This window comes from Struthio camelus, chromosome 9 (genome assembly GCF_040807025.1).
Source record: "Struthio camelus isolate bStrCam1 chromosome 9, bStrCam1.hap1, whole genome shotgun sequence".
In the NCBI taxonomy this organism is placed as follows: Eukaryota; Metazoa; Chordata; class Aves; order Struthioniformes; family Struthionidae; genus Struthio; species Struthio camelus.
In genome coordinates, this window is record NC_090950.1 from 28,531,561 (window position 1) to 28,548,814 (window position 17,254).

Below are 17,254 nucleotides of genomic sequence, written 5' to 3' on the forward strand. Positions count from 1 at the left end.
TCATTGCCATCAGCACCTTAAGGTGTACACTGGGAACGAATTTTGGTAGCACGGCATTTTTGTAATGCATCATTCTGCTGTGATTCATTGTGTCAGGAAGACCATCTTCTTCAGATTTGCATTTTTTAGACTGCATCTGCTTTCTTGTAGTGCATAGATGAAATGTGAATTCTCTTTCCACTGATGCTCAGGGCAAAGGTCAGTTGATTTTGGTGGGGAGAGGATTTGACTTCACTGCAACTCTCCCACTGTATTTACTGGATCACTTCTGACTGTGGGAGATTCCTTACGTGGGGTTTGCAAGCAACTGAAGGTAGAGCGGGAATATTAAGACACTGTAGGAAAATAGGATAGGCATGTAGCTGGTAATGCAAACAAAGCACCAAAAGCACAGAAACTTCTTTTTTTATGGATTTATCTTGTAGCATTTGTGTCTGATGTGCAAGAAGACTTGCTTGAATGGCTGGACATGCCTGGGACATTGTCAGAGCCTCTCTGGATCTGCCTTGTTGCAGCCTTTGGTTCAGCTGGAGTATTAATAAGATCTTTGTCCCTGCAAGTTTGTTTGTTTGTTTTACCAGACCTGCAGAAATTCAACTGTTGTTGGGATCTCTATTTTTTTCCTATTGCATTTGGTTAAAAATGGCCAATGGCTTCAGCAGGTGGGATGAACAGAGGCATATGTCTGCACACCTCCGCACACACACACACGCCCACGCAGCCCCATAAAACGTGAACTACGTTTCCACAGAAGCTGAAGCTTAAAAATATAAAAAACAAACACCAGTTAATTTAGATTTTATATGGAAGCAGCTTTCCGTTATAGGTGTTAGGAGCGAAGCTCTGCCAGGTGCAGGCCTTGCCAGAGCAATGGCACTCCTTTCCTGAAAATTATACGAGTGACTCAAAGTGGGGCAACATCACAGCCACTGTTTTTCCCTGGGGGCACAGTAATTTTTTGAGCTGCAACTATCCATTTGCCTTTTTGCTGTCTCAAAGCTATGTGGTGTTTGTATTTAGGGCTCTCGTGGAGGGAAGAAAGCCAAAGCCGTAGTCGCTGTGACATGCTCTGCGTGGTTTTCTGTTGCAGATGTCGGCTATCGAAAACATGGCTGAAAAGCTGGAGAGTTTTAGCGCCCTGAAACCGGAGGCCAGTGAGCTGATCCAGTCGGTGCCGTCTATGTTCAACTTCCGAGCCCCTCCGAGCGCCCTGCCGGAGAACCTGCTGCGCAAGGGCAAGGAGCGCTACACCTGCAGGTACGGACGGGCAGGGCGGCCGCCGCCGCTGCCGCAAGCAGCTCCCCGCGGCTTGCTTTCGGCATTACCCACCGCGGGGTGAGACCAGCAGGTCTTTCGGGGGGCTTTGTAGCCAGTGATGCGTGGACAGTGCTTTGGTTTGGGTGGGGTGTTTTTGTTGTTGTCAAACAAAGAATTTGCCGTATATCATCCCAGTTTGACCAATGAGGCTGAAACTAATATATAGACATTTTTTCCCCCAAATTTGCTCATCACCTTCATATTAACGAGTGTTCTTTCATTGTTGATTTTTGATCATAAACTGCAGAAATGTTTTCCTCTGGCTTCTGTCTTTAATGCCCAAAGAGATCGGTGATAACATGCGTGAGTTATTAGGACATATGTGTGCAGACTTCAAGTACAGTGAAGACAGTCATTGCAAATGCAACCAAAATGAATTGCAGCTTTGTCAGCAAGAGTAGAATTAGCTGCATGGATATTTTGAAGGCTTATGCATCATGGTGAAAAAAAGCACATAGGGTGCTAAAAATAAAGGGATGCAGTCTTGAAAATCTGCATGTGGAGCGCCCACTACCCTTGTTCACTTAAGAGCACGTTGTGCATGCTCTGTCCCCATGCAAAAATGGACTGGATGTGATTAGTAGAACTGGGCCAATTATAAACTGAATCTTAATGTTTTACTTAAAGGGGATGGAGAGCTCAAGAGAACTTTTTTTTTTTTTTTTTTGCTATTATTGTTCCTGTGACATATCACAGAGTTTGGAGAATGGCTTTTAAATTGCATTATTTAGGTCTCTATATAATCTCCAGCATGTTCAGGCGTTTGACACTGGCCTATCAGTTTATCTGATCTTTCTGGAAACATGTCACCTTCTTTCAAGACATGTTGTTATAGAAACATACCTTGATGGATTAGGTCTTTGAGTCTTGTCTGGTCTGATCCTATTCAATGCTCAGAATGATGTCACGTTTGCTGACATGGAGAATGAGTTGAAAGATTTGAAATCTGCTTACAATGAGCCAGAAGTCCAAGCTTTTATTAATGGGTTTTCATTATTCCAAATCTGATTGTGACAGATGAGCTCTTAGTGAGCTTAGAAATTTTGGGTGATCTTTAAAACTAGTTTGTGTTTTCATATATCACTTGTGCACAAGAAAAGTCAGTCAGTCAGTGCCAGCAGTTCAGATGCCATGCATAAGGTCACGTGTGTGTAAACATACACACACACACGTGTGTATGTATGTATCAGTCACTTTTGATTTACTGCGTTTACTGAATGCTTTTGCTTCAACGTTATGATACCAAAGCAATGCCGATAGTACCATGCATTAATGACCAAATTTGGACTACACATCTAGTGCAGCTCAAATCTAAATGGAGCCAGCAGAGGTTACATTATCTTATCAACCATTTTCTCATTGCAGATACTGTGGCAAGATTTTCCCAAGATCTGCAAACCTAACACGTCACTTGAGGACGCACACTGGAGAGCAGCCCTATAGGTATAACCCCGCTTTGCCCGGGTCTGTGCTTGTGTACCTGATCATGTGAATAAAGCGAGCAAATGAGTGTTCAGTAACCTTCTCTGTCAGCTCCAGCACTGATTCATTAACAGCCCGTTGAAACTAGTGATGACTTTGCCGCTGACGTCAGTGAATTTTGGGGTGAAAGGCCAAGGCCGTTGGGAAAGGCACGTTCCCACGGCTAGAAAGCTTGTACTTGGGCTCCTGTGCGCGCGCTGCCACGTCTGGGTGTGTGCACACGTTGCCGTGGCTCTGGCGTGACTCACTGGTATTCATTTAATTGTGGCGACATGTTTGCGAATCTGAGCCTTGCAAGAGAGATTTTTGAAGTTACCGAGATAAATCCCAGTGATATAGGCAGACACATTATTTTTAAATGGCTTTGGAAAACCTCCTCTTTACCCAACATTGCGTTTCAGTTTCCTCCTAAAAAATGGGCAAAGCCTGCTAAACAGGGTTTTGTGGGGATTAGTAAGTGTCCACGAAACTCTTTGCGTGTTTGAGGGAATTGGTCACTGTTTATTACCTGGTTTTTCTTTTATTTACACAAGTTTTTGTCAGTAGACGTACCTGAGTTTTTGTCTTGATTGAGAAATGTGGTGCTCCTTCCAAACTAAGCTGTTTTCCCAGTTAAAGGCACCGTAAAAATTTTACTCCTCGTGGGAAGGTAAAGTTGTCTAAGAATCCTGCTACAGGGACATTGGCAAACATGAAAATTTGCCTTTGTTTTGAGCAGACCTTTTTATGCTTGTCTAAGCATAATAACGAGGGTAGCTGTCTTCCAAGCTGTTACTCGGCGTTGGAGCTGCAGAGAAGGGGAAAGGTTCCGGATGTAACGTGTAAAATTTTAGGGGCTTAAAAGTGCCGTAGCAATGCTCATACCTTGCTTTCACTCCCCAGCCACCCAGGTGCCCTCACAAGGGCTGTCTGTGCCTTGCAGGATAGCTGGCACTTTGCAGTTGTCACGGTTGAAGTGATTTTCAGCGGAGCTCCTGATCACATTCTCCCTTACGGAAATTGTTTTGTAAGAGCTCAGTGCTGTTAGTTGCAGCCTAAGGTTGGGTGTTTTGTGGATCATTTGAGTTCTGAAAGATTCCCATTACTGTTACTTGTTTCCTGCCTAATGTGGATCCTTTCTGAGCTCTGCCTGATTAACCAAGACCTACCTTGATAAGGATGTGTAAGTGGCCTTAGTGTCCAGGACAGCTACGTAGAGGCAGAAATGAGTCTAGAAGCGGTACCGTATTGAAAATGAAAGATTAACTTGAATCAACTGGAAAGAAGCCAGATTATGTTCCAGTAAAACAAATGCACAAATTTATGCATTTTATGACCTGTAAAGAGCAGAGTAAGCTCATTGTTTGTGAGGAAACAGTATAGTTTTTTGGAGGAAGTCTCTTTGGGAAATAGGATTCACATCTAATTTTATTCAAGAGAGGTCTTGATCCATGTTATACTTGTCCACTGCATAAAAGCCAGGAACAATTAGTAGCATAATGGACAATTTCAGCACTAAAAAATTGACATCATTGACAGTGTAAGAGACATGTTTTGAAGTATGGGAAAAGTAGAAGACTGAAAAACTAGAGTGATGAAGACTGCTGGCTAGTTGCCAACAAGAGAATTTGGAATAGTTATAGTATGACTTAGTAATGGCTTAAAGAGCAATACAGTAAAGGCTTTAGGGACTCCAAATCACTGCAGAGTATGAAAATTGATGCCTCTGGTACCAGAGTGATAGACTAAACTACTCACACTGGCACAGTATTAAAGGTTAGGATTGTTTATTGCTGGTTTTTGCAAGATAACCAAATTTCCTCTGGGATTAGCAATCGAGCAAGCTAATTCCTCAAGACAAGATTTAATCACACAGTATAATTTAGAATAGGAAAAGAAATAGCCCTTTTTACCTTATTTGAGCATTAGAAGGGATCTGTTTCATGTGTTTTCCAGAAGTGTTTAATTGTATTGTATTGGCAGCACATGAAACAATAGAGTTATTGCTCTACTGTTTTCAAACTTCCCAACTTTACATGCAACAGTTTTAGAAACATGGGAATCAATTACCCTAGGTAATTTGATGCAATTAACTCTGAAATGTTATGCTCCTTCCTAAATGCTCCTATTTAAAATGTAAAGATGAGTGTGAATTAAAGCTAAAAAAGCCAATTGTAGAAATGACATCTCCATTCCAAGAACACAGCTCTTCAGCTGTTTGGGCAGAATATTTCTTCATTTCAGGGAGGCTTTGCCTGAATAGCAACCAAGAGACTGCATCTGAGCGCTGACTGTGATCACGGAAAGTGCTGCGTGTCTCCTAGGACAGATCTTGCATTTCCAGCTACTAATGATCCCCTTTTCCCCACCTGTTTTGTTTTTTCAGATGCAAATACTGTGACAGGTCCTTTAGCATATCTTCTAACCTGCAGAGACATGTCCGTAACATCCACAATAAAGAGAAGCCATTCAAATGTCACTTGTGTGACAGGTGTTTTGGTCAACAAACCAATCTTGACAGACATCTAAAAAAGCATGAGAACGGCAACATGTCTGGTGGGTATCTTCTTTATCGTTCCATGGCCCCGTACGTACTGCCAGTGCTTGTCCACACGGGCTTCCCCTTCACTCTTAGTACTGCCCTTGAACACCGAGCATCAATGGGCGAGAGCTGGTCTGCGCTATCTGCTCCGAAGAGTGGATTTTTGGAAAATACGTACATAAGCTCTACTGACAATTAAAGACCTTTGAAATTCCCAGCATAAACTCTCTCCTTGCATAACTTAATACAACTGGATGATGTCTTTTCTTTTGGTTTTAGTTAAGCCAACTAAAACCATGCATGCTGGGAACAGCCTGGCAAAATTGATTTCAGCCAGTCTCCACAATCACTTGGCTCTTCATAGAAGTCCTAGCTTCAGAGTTTTAGGGGGTACCTTACAAGATTTTTTGGCACCCTTTAAAATATCCCAACTGTCAGGAGCTGAAAAGAACCAGCTACTGCAAAGGGAAGTATTGGTGCCTCCACAGCCCCAAAGCAAAGTGGTCATCTCACAACATCAGCAGAAGCAAGCTGTGGGTTTCTGCGGGCAGCAAAGACAGAGGCAGGTGGTGAATATCATTGGTCTGGTTTAGGTATCTGCAGGGTTTAATAAAGACACTGCAGTCTTTCCAGTCTATGTTTTGCTCCCCTAGAAATAATCAGGTGGACATCCTGAACGCAGAGCTGCCTCTTCCCTGACGCACAGAGAGAGTTGTCTGTCATTGATCTGTCTGAGTGCTAAGCCAATATAGACTTTGGTGTTTATGTCAGTGGCTGCTCCATGTTTTAAGCAAATCTGCATAATCGGTAGCTAAAAATTCCTTTAAGTTCCATTTGCTTAGTTTAGCCACTGGGCTAACACAATTGTTGACTGACGATATTGAAGTTGCAAGGCAACAGGAAAGAGATCATGAGATATATACTTGGCAAAAAGCAATTACAAACAATAGAAATGGCACCCAGCATACAAGCAGTTATTTTGGCTGGACACCAACCTTAGCCCGTGGAATAATAATACTTCTCTGCTAATTGCAAATTTTACAGCCAGAAGCTGACAGACCATTATGAATAGCTCTCCTTGGGCCTCTGCCATTTTAGCCATCGTTTCAATTTCAATTTGCTTTCAGTGGTTAAATATATAAACTGTAAAGGGACAACAACAAAACTGCTATATTTTCCCCTGTTAAGGTACTGCAACGTCTTCACCTCACTCAGAACTTGAAAGCACAGGGGCAATCCTAGATGACAAAGAAGATTCTTACTTCACAGAAATTAGGAATTTTATTGGGAACAGCAACCACAACAATCAATCCCCCAGAAACTCAGAGGAGAGGTAAGTTGCGACCGGTTGTCCTTTGCAAGGTGGCACTGTTCCTTCTCCAGTTTTACTTGCTCATAAAGCTTTGCTTTTTTTCACTTTTAATGCCTTGGTGAAGCAGAGTAATTTTAGCAACCTGCTTGCTTCAGTTTTCACTTGGGCATCTCCTGAAAAGAAACATGTTGATTCCTTCCCATCGTGCGCGAGCATATTACTGGAGGCAGAGCCTGGGCAGCAGGGTGTATCTATGAACGAGTTTCTCCTGGTATCAGAAGCTCTCGGTTTAACATTGCTATGTACCGTTGCTGATTTAAATTTATTTAAAAATCCCTTAAATTTATATTCGCTGAAGAAGAGCTGAATTCTGTGTCTAATGGGTAAATGTGAAAGGATTAGAAAGTCTTACAATTTAAATGTAATTTAAGTGTGCAATTAACAAAGTAGACTAAGTTAAATTCTTAAGGATAAATGAAGGATCATACCTGAAAGTCCTGTCCTGCAAGCAACTGAGTGCCAAGAAAGACGCTTACTAGCACAAAGTCAGTGAGGCTGTTGGTAGGCGTTGGTAGCTCACAGTACTCTGGCTTGTGAGAGACTTCTGTTAATTAAAAGTACGTGTGAGTTTCAATTCTTCAAAACTAACAGAAGTGAGACCACTTTATGAATATTTTCAGCTGATAAAAATACAACCAAGCGAAAAAGGCTGCTATTGATATGCGTGTTGGCTATATGTATTTCTTTGAGACCAGGTATGGGGCTTAGTGTTTTTTTAGCCCGTTTGCATTGCGTTATCCACATCAAAAATTTCTTACCGTTAGTGACAAACTTTGCTGTCTCCTCAATTTCCAGATGTCTTTGTGAAAGAATAAAAATGGTGGACATGGCACAATTTCCATGAAAGTATTGGATTAAGTGATTACATGCATATTCAAATTTCATTCCATCTTGATTGGGAATGAGGGCTCAGGATTTTTTCTTTGCACATCTGGTCTCAACATGTCCTCCAACAGGAAGTCAGTAAAGTGGAAAGGTTGCTGGGTTATGCAGTGTTTCCTTTCTAAATTTGGCACTTCAGACTGCTTTTGATGGATATTTTATCCCTGGCAAATTACTGCATTTGAAAGCATAATTGGAGAATCTGTTTTCTTAATCACATGGCTTTTGTTACTTTGGTTTTAGTCCATCTCCCTTTCATTTCTAGCAGTCTCGATCAAGCATAACTAGCAAGTTGGCAGCTCAAACTATGCTCAGTAATTTCTTATAGATGTCTATAGAGATAAAAGATGATAAAGAGATACTACTCTGATTATCTTGGAGGGAGGTGGTTGCCTCAGCTTTCCGGCGTCAGAATAGCCTCAGAGTTGTTGATACTGTGAGATGAACAGATCATTCCCTGTCTTTTTTTAGTACAGTTCTAAACTTGTGACAGTCAACTGGAATTTGCTCAGAAAATAGATGGAAGTTTATTGTGTTTAGGTAGATGATGCTATCGTCTTAGAAGAAACTAGCTTTCACTTATACACTCTCCGTAAGAAAGTATATTTTTGTAACGGCAAGTCAAATGTTCAACATCAAATATGTTTCTAACATGGCTCATCCTTATCTTGGGAAGGCTTTTGGTCTGTTCCATATTGTCCTGCACAGTTTGAAGCGTACCGAGTCTAAAGCTAACTGTGGGCAGACAATACAGTTTCCATTTTTATAACTGTATTCCTGGAAGAGTAAGGACCTTTTGCACAATTAGAACAATAGATGAATCAAGGCCTCTATATTACATAAAGCAGCGGACCAGCTACGCCGTTAGTGTACATTTGTATGGCTCCCCTGATTTCAGCCCTTTGATACCACCAGTACCTCTGGCCATAGATTTATCGATGCAGCAGCAGCGCCCAATAACTTTAGCGCTCGTTTTGTGCCGTGGACACTATGCAGCTGCAGATACTCCGAATCTGACAGGAGCGAGCCTCTAGTTCAGCATGGATATTAATGACATTGATAAATGTCCTGTAGAAAGTAGTTAAGCAAAGTCATTGTGTCTGCAAGCAAAAGACAATATAATAATAGTATATAGACCAAATGGTTTTCCTCGTGCGTGTTGCTATAATTACTCGTTTAATAAGAGTAAAGTTTTCTCACTTACTTAAAACACTGTGCGAGGCTAGTGACCTTTCTTTTAGTTACTTCTGGCCCTTCACGTCAGTCAGTAACGTGGCTCAGTGTGGAGGCAATGCTGAAGACAAACCTTCAGGCCTTCAGTCAGATGTATTTGGGTGCCCGTAATCTGTGTAATCTAAAAGTTCAGTTAAGTAGTGTGGCTTCCAAATGGATGGTGTTGTGAGCAAAATTAATTTTGCATGTGAATTTGACTCAGAAACTCTGGGCACAGTATTGGATATCATTTTTGAAAACGCCAGAACTGATTTTCAAAGCTTCTCTGCCCTTGCAACTTCTGTTCAAAGTCAGTGAGTTATTTTGCTTAGACTGGAAATATGACTGGAAACATGAGATGAAATGATGCATGAGAAAATGTGGAATGGATATCTGAGCACACCTCCTAAAATATGTCTTGAACAGTAGTTTTAGGCTCCCAGGATATTAGGAAAATCACAGGCTGATTGCACTGTAACGTTCCACTAATTTTTGAGTGGAATTTTCTATAGTATAGCCTGAACATCTGAAGCTAAAAAAGACATAAAATAAAGATTGTTCAGGAAATTATGCTCTTCTGTCGGGAGATCTTTTTTCCTGTCTGTCTCATGGGTGCTGAGCTTTCATAACTAATTTTTGATTATTGCCTTTTTGTTTTGATACTTCCAGAATGAATGGCAGCCACTTTAAGGAAGAAAAAGCCATGGTAGCCAGCCAGAACTCAGATTTGTTGGATGATGACGAGGCAGAAGATGAAGTAATGATGGATGAAGAAGATGAAGAAACTGAAATTGCAGGGAAAGCAGTCAAAGAACCTGTTACAAGTGACATACATGAGGGGACTCCAGAGGAAGATTATGAGGAAACGAGTACTTTGGACATGAACTGCAAGGCTTCCCCTGGCAGGTTGGTTCCTTCCTAGTATTGGTGCAGTCAATATGTGAAATAAAAACAATAACCCATACAAGAGTGCCAACGCCAAAATCTGTTGTGCTGTGGGAAGTGGCCCTAAGTAGCTAACTTCCCAGTAACAATAGCAACGCGCATCTGTGTTTTGGTCAACACTAGCCCTATTTTCAATCTCTTCGTGCAATCTTGTAGCCATTAAGAGGAAAACTAACTTAGCTTAAGGAGCTCAGGTTCAGAGCGAGGCAGGAAATGTTCATGTGAGATATGTTACCTCTTCCTTAAAGCTGCCTGAATCTCATACAGTGGTCTTGTGAAAGGCCCTGGCGAGGCCAGAAGAGAGACCACCTCTCTGCTCTGCTCCCACTAGCTACTCTCTCTTTTTTAAAAGAGAAAGGGAAATTTCTTTTCTTTGGTATTATGGTTCCACATTGCTAAGTGATTCACAAACTTAAAAAAAGAGGAGATTCCTCAGATGTGCGAACAAACAAGATGGAGGGGTAGAGGAAACAGAGAGCATCAGCCTTAAAGCCTCAGTTGGTTACGGTGCTGGTCGCTACCTAAACATGTCTGAGGGTTATATAGCTACAGTGACTGTCCTTAAGAGTGGGCCAGCAAGGGCAGGTCTCCCAAATCCTATTGCAACACTCCTACCTACCAGGCAGCATCGCAACACATACAGTTTTTGGTGAAGGTAATGCGAACGGCAGCAACTTAGAGCAGATGTGAATGTCGGAGAACTGTCGTGTAACAGCTGTTCACTGGGGAGCCCGTTACTGCAGATGTAATTAAAAAACTCCCTACAACCTCTGTGGTGTTTTTGTAGGTATAAAGAGGATGAGTACAGTAAGACTGGACTTTCAGCTTTGGACCACATTAGGCACTTCACAGATAGCCTCAAAATGAGGAAAATGGAAGAAAATCAATATAATGAAGCTGAATTGGCAGCTTTCAATACTTCCCAGCTGCCGGAGGACTTAAAACAGCCGTTGTACAGGAAATCGAAATCCCAGGTAAAAGCTTAACTCCACTGAAATGTTGTTGTCACCAAATACCCAAAGGATTAAATTATTGATATGTGGCAGGCAAGGTCATTTTCGCTTTATCAGCAGGGCTGTGCTTTGCGTCCGTAAACCTCCCTGAGTGTGTCCTCACCTCCCCTTGCTGTTTCCCAAAACAGCTGGAATACCACGCTAGCCCCACCACTTTCACGCCACACCACATAGACATCATAGGGTGATCTGGTCCCTGGCATCAGACAATTTTCTTACTTTTTAACTATTTGTGTCCCTGTTTACCCTCTGCAGAGGTGCCCTGACAAGAAATAAGTCGTGTTCTGCTTTCAGACAAACAGCATAGTCAGACTGAAGCTGCTTGCAAGGATACAAGCAAGTCTTCTAGCGGTTTTTTTTTTAATGGATAAAAATTGGATGCTGCTGCCTCTACGTCCTCAGCATGTTTTCAAAATAGTATTAATCGGACTGATGTCTTGGTGCCATTTCTTAAGTGGTTGTAGAACTAATTAAAAGGGCTTTTTTTTTTTAGTTCCTTTAAGAAGGGTCCTATTTTAAAAGTCACAGACTATACCCATAATGAAAAAGTCTCAGCAAAGCAGAACGTGATATTTTGTGAAATACAGTATCAGCCAAAAGATAATGTGATTCTTGAGGAATATAGCACTTGAGAAAAGCCTCTTGCACCAAGACTGCGAAGGCAGACGCGACTCAGCTTGCTTGCTTAGCACTGACTGCTTTTCAGAGCTTTGTGAATCCAGATGAACGCGCAAATAATCGTTGCTATCAGTGAGTCAGCAGTGTCACTGAAAAGATTGACAGTGGTTCTACCTAACACATTTTGATTTTTTCATTAAGTTCAGAATACTGTCCGTGGCCTAAATTTTGTCCTCCGTGTGTAGAGCTAGCACGGTTGTAAGTTCAGCTGAGTGCGTGTGGATGCTGACCGCTCTCTCGCTCTTCTTTCCCCGTGCAGGCGTACGCGATGATGCTCTCTCTGTCTGACAAGGACTCCCTTCATTCTGCATCCCATAGTTCTCCCAATATGTGGCACAGTATGGCAAGAGCTGCTGCAGAATCCAGCGCCATTCAATCCATCAGTCACGTATGACATTGTGAAGTCTTACCAAGAATGGGACCAAGTCCAAACCAGTAGCATGGCTCTTTCATATATGACTATTTAAAAGACTGCTGAGCAGAATGCCTTATAAATCTGCAGGGTCACTCATTTAAAGTCTGATGACCTTAAACTGAATAATTTTAAAAAGAAAGAAACTATTTATTCTCAATATTTTGTTTTGCACAGCAAAGGCAGCTGCTGACTTCTGGAGGATCAATGCGACTTAAAAAAAAAAAAAAAAAAAAAAGAGTTTCAGTGGATTATGTAAACCGGGGCCGGGAAAAAGTGTCTTCCAGTTCACCCGGCTTTGAGGGGCAGGGGCAAAAGGGTTAAGACTGCATTGATACACACATGGGCACTCCTTTAAAGTAGTAACTGAATTGATTTTGTTTTTTGTATAAGATAGTTTGACACAGGATTGGGAACAGTTGCTTTTATGTACAAATCTCTTCATTAAAGCTTTATGCATTTTAGCCCTTCAAAGAAAGAAAATAGTTCTGTCAAATGCACACTATCCGTCAAAAATGTAGAAGCAAGTAACAGGGAATGTTTTGTTCTCTCCGTAATTCTTTTGCCTTCTCAACTGCATTGTTAAAAAAAAAAAGGAAAAACCAGAAAAAAGAAAGAAAAAAAAAGGAACTGTGACAAAGAATACATAAGAGGCTTGTGTATATTGTAAACTATGAATGTTCACGACTCCAAGAAGCTAAATCATCCAGATAATTCCGTGAAAGCACCACCTTCATCGACAGGACCACTAGTTCCAATCATTGTAATGAGATTTTAATTTTAGACAATCATGTCGCTATTTTGTTGTATCGTTTCCTTTCCCCTCCCCTCTAATTTCTTCTTTGTGTTGTGTGTACCATGTATTTATTTGTTGGCAAACAACTGTTTGTTGATTAAAATAGCACTGTTCCTGTAACAAACAGCACTGCTCCAGTCCCCCACTATTTTATGATGTAGGCACCCATGTACTTCAAAATAAGTGAGGTGAACTGATCTGTGTATATGGGAGTGCAAAACAGTGTTTGAAATTTTCTTACATTCCTCTTTTATTTTATTGTTTTCCTTTTAATGAACTAAATAACTAATAGATGCGACTTAGTTTTTTTGTAATACAGTAAATTGATTCAATTGTATAAACAGTTATAATTTCTTCATGAAAGCATGATTCTTCTGATTAAGAACTGTACCCAATATTTTATGCTGGTTGTCTGCGAGCTTGTGTGATGTTATGTTCATGTTAATCCTATTTGTAAGATGAAGTGTTCCAAATTTATGTTTAAAAAAATAAATAAATAACGGAAGGTATTCAGTTATTTTTGGGGGTTTTTTTGGCCTTTAGTGAGGGACCAGATTTATTTTTCCTTTTGTTTATAATCTCATTTTGAAATAATCGGCAAGTTGAGGTACTTTCTTTAAATGCTTTGTACAATGTAACTGTTACGCATTTCAGTACATTACTATGGGAGGATCAACTTAAAAAAAAAAAAAATAAAGGACTACAAAACTGAAGGGATCCTTTTCTTTATTGTTTTGGTTTGTCAAGGTCAGGGCGCTGCGTTTCCTTTTTCACGCGGAGCCAGGGGAGCGGGGTGCTCCGCCGCCGCCGGCGTGGGGCGGTGACGATAAGGCTGACGGTGACACGTGGCGCTGGGGAGCCCCTTGCACTTGTGATTTAGGGCCTGATCCACTATAACAGCAGAAGGCTTTAGAGCCGTCCTTTAAGCTCAAAACACTACCTTGGAAAAGAGAAATAGTTCAGTCATTTTACAGAAGGGCCTGGCACGAGGTCGCGGTCCCGCTCTGTTGCAGAGCCTGGAACTTGGGCTGCGTTAGTGCTCAGCCCTGGGCGTGCTCGTGGGGCGCCAGAGGCAGTCCTGGCCTGCCTGCTTACTAGCAAAACACCGCGGACTCACCGGAACTAAGCGTGGACACGTGTTCAAAATACAAGGTTGAAGTTAAGCACCGCAAGCCCTACTCAGGAGGTTATAGTCGCCTGCAAATGCATAAAACGGGCCTTTAGGGTCTAAAAGCAAAAATAGATGTTTTAGTTTGAGAGGTCCCTTGGAGATCAGGTTCAAAGTCCCGCTTCCTCTGCACAAGCAGGCCAGTGGGAGGCGAGCTGGCCAGAGACAGCTAACTTTAGCCAAGGTATGTGCGTTTTCTCCTGCAATCAACAGCAAGAGTGGGAGCGAGACCCCTGCGAGGGGGGCTCCTGCAGCCTGCCTGCCTCCTTGCCTTAGGGTGCTCAGCCTCCCCCGGCTACACAAAGCTCTCCTTCACGGTTCAGTGAACCCAAAGCGTGGATTTGGCAAACTGGTGCATGGAGGTGTTTGGGGGGTTTTTTTGGTTTGTTTTGGTTTGGGTTTTTTTTGCAACAAAACAAAGGCCTGCTCTCACTAGATGCAAACAAGCCAGCGTCAGCAAGGAACAAACGCATGCAGCCGTGGGTATCGGCACGCCAGTGCAATTCTTAACAAACCACATAAGAGCCTCAGCACTGTCCCCGCGGGAGAGGTGCTTTTAGAGGAGAAGAGCTGCGGGAATTTTGGTTAAATCTGGCTCCCCTGAAGTCAAAATTAACCCTCCTGTCCCACCCTGGCAACCTTGTAGGAGAAGCCTTGTCCCCCGCCAGGATTTGGGGCAGGGACATGGTGTGCGAGGACATGGTCCTCTCTGGCCCAAAGGCAGGGGCAGGTCCTGCTGGCCAGGCACCTCTGTGAGTGGCTTCATTGCATTTACAGTTTCAGCAAATGATGAGCTCATCAGATGCTTAAGTTACATTTCTGGACAACGTACATGTCACTCCTGTCTTTAGCTCAGCTGAAGTTTGACTTATTACGTTGCAAACCTCAGGCAGCAGCAAGGGCATCGACGGGGCTGAAGGGAAACCCAGTGACGGGCCCAGATTTCCCTGTGCTTCAGCAGGCGAGGGGTAGCTCTGCCGCGCATGCGCTGCGTTGGGTTGCGTTTACGGCTCTTGGTGCCTGAGCCTTATGCACAGGTTGATCTCCAGCTATGACCTACAGGCCTGTGATTTTCTCATATGAAGCCTGAAATCATAGCTGGAGCTCGGTGGAGTTGGGGGGGGCGGGGAAGGTATGCGTACATGTTCTTGTACTCACTTTATTGGCCTGAGCCAACGGCCAGTATATGGAGGTAATTGCACAACTAGTCCATTATTTTTCGTGCAGTTAAAGTCACTTTGGAACATGGTTCTCGGTTTCTGCCAAGTAAAGGGAACAAATAGATTAATCAAGTCAAGTTTTATCTGCAAACAACTTTCCAGATCTTTTTCCCCTTTAATTCGATGGAATGACAGTTCTTATCAGTGCTTTCCTCACCTGCCCTAGATGAAAGGGGTTTTGGAGGTGGAGAAAGGGTGGGACAGTTTCTCCTGGGTTTAATGTTCTGGATTAAAGCAGCACGCTCCCATCATATAGCTATCAGGGAAAGTACGCTTTTAGAGGATCAGTAAGGCTCTTTTAACCCATGCTGAACTGCTTCTATTGACCCTTGGGGAGTGGTTACGCTGGGCTAACGCTCACTTGCTGACTCCCTGTGCAGGCGATTCCTTATGAGGAAACACAGTTCGCATTGCCTGCTGCAGAGCCAGAGATCACGCGGCCACCCCACCGACATGGTAAGTTGAGAGGAAAAATAGTGGCCCCTCAATCCAGTCAACACACATGGATTTCAAGGAAGAGAGGAAAAAGCAGCTGGGGATGACCGTTACTCATACAGAATTACTTGTGAAGGATTTCCCCCCCCCCCTAATTTTTTATGATCACTGTTGGGCTGTTAAACTTCCTTTGCAATGTACCAAGAAACAAGTTAGTCTGTAATATGGAAAAGAGCAGTATAATACTGTTTCCCTGCCCTCTTAGCGCTGGGGAGGTACCTTGGCATGAACACGCAGAGCTTGTGACAGACAAGGACTAACTTATCTTTCGGCCTCCTTCAATTTCATTTATATACCTTAACATGATCTTGATGTTCATTGTCTTTCCTCAATGGCAGCGTTATTCAATAGGAGAATAACTGAAAAGTAAATCCAAATTTAGTTATTCATTTGAATACAAAGAAGAAAACCAAAGCAAACAAGAGTGGACAATTTTTGTGTTTGTGTCGTAAATTCCTTAATAGACCACACAGACAGGAACAAATCTACTTGTCCAGATGCAAACATCTTGCGAAGTAAGGCCTGTGATTTCTGGCCTTCTACTACAATTTTTTTTCTAGAAAAATAAGAAGTACTTAAAAAAAAAAAAAAAGCCTAAAAGCCTTCAGATTGTTTCAGGATCATCCTACTGTTCAACCTACTGTGGTAGTTTTCCATAAGTCAACAAATCATTCCCGTGCGATGCAGCATACTTACTACATGAAGGCTCTGCATATTATGGTCTCAATTTCTATCTGCAGAACATAACACACTACCAGAATGACAAGATGATTAATCAATATTTCACTTTGGCCCAGATCCTCAGTAGCACTGCAGGGCTGAGTCTCTGCGCTTGTGTCAACCAGGCTGTTTTATTGAATAGCCACATTTGCAGAGTAATGGGAGGGGAAGCTATTATAAAAACATTTGAGCGACTGCTTTTGCTCCGAGAGGTTCACTTTGGCCAGTTGCTGCATGTATGTCTTGAACTTTAAAACTTTCTGTCAGTTCCCTTTTTTTATACATAGAATTGCTGCAGACTTCTGGATCGGTTCACTGTGCTCTGCTGCCTTCCAAATGTATTAAGTCTCATTTGTGGTTTCGCTGGTCAGTCAAATAGTGGCATAGAAAAGCGAGTTCATTTTAAAGATGCTTCCAATAATGATTTAAACAAAATAAGACCATCCAGGACCAAACAGAAGACCCTTTCTCCATGTCAAAGCCTGCATACCTTGCCAGGGCTCCAGTTATAAGTAAAATGTATTCTGAATCCTGGCCAAAAACCATCTTTTTTCCCATCCCATTGAAAGGCTCTGTAAGTTTTTGAGTATACCTAGTACGTGGATTCCAGCTGCCCTATTAATTCATCCTTTGTTTCAGTATAGAAAATGGTGCCAACTTTAGCAGAGGCTCAGTCTTACAATTCAGCTTCACTTAATGAAAGCTTGGGGAGGAGGTATCAAAGAACAAAAACTAAAAAACACTGTATTCCTTTTTTTTCCCCTCAACATGCTGAAAATTGTTTTCCTCTAGTAACAAACGAATCCAAGTTTACCGGTTTCCCAGGATTGAGATTTTAATCAGAATAGCATTCAAATAGTCCCTAAAAAGAGGCCCCCCCACTGGTACACAGGTATTCAAGACCTCGTGGTACTCCTTGCAAGGCTGGAGCTATTCTCCCAAAACTACTGGCTAACTTTCACGCGGGACAATCACACCCTGAGTATGCCCACAAACCAGACTGAACGCAGACCCCCTTTAG

General features: G+C 42.3%; 1 protein-coding gene across 10 annotated transcripts in view; it reads left to right on the forward strand.

Annotated features, from left to right (window-relative positions):
- Positions 1 to 13,309, forward strand: part of MECOM (MDS1 and EVI1 complex locus) — a 377,863-nt gene extending 364,554 nt beyond the window's left edge. For all 10 annotated transcript variants that reach the window (XM_068954368.1, XM_068954365.1, XM_068954367.1 and 7 more), the window contains 7 exons: positions 1,091 to 1,257; positions 2,683 to 2,760; positions 5,165 to 5,334; positions 6,509 to 6,653; positions 9,456 to 9,692; positions 10,519 to 10,705; positions 11,682 to 13,309. In XM_068954368.1, coding sequence (XP_068810469.1) covers positions 1,091 to 1,257; positions 2,683 to 2,760; positions 5,165 to 5,334; positions 6,509 to 6,653; positions 9,456 to 9,692; positions 10,519 to 10,705; positions 11,682 to 11,816 — 1,119 coding nt within the window. In that variant the 3' untranslated portion in view covers positions 11,817 to 13,309. The remainder of the gene's footprint in view (positions 1 to 1,090; positions 1,258 to 2,682; positions 2,761 to 5,164; positions 5,335 to 6,508; positions 6,654 to 9,455; positions 9,693 to 10,518; positions 10,706 to 11,681) is intronic.
- Positions 13,310 to 17,254: the final 3,945 nt, after the last annotated feature.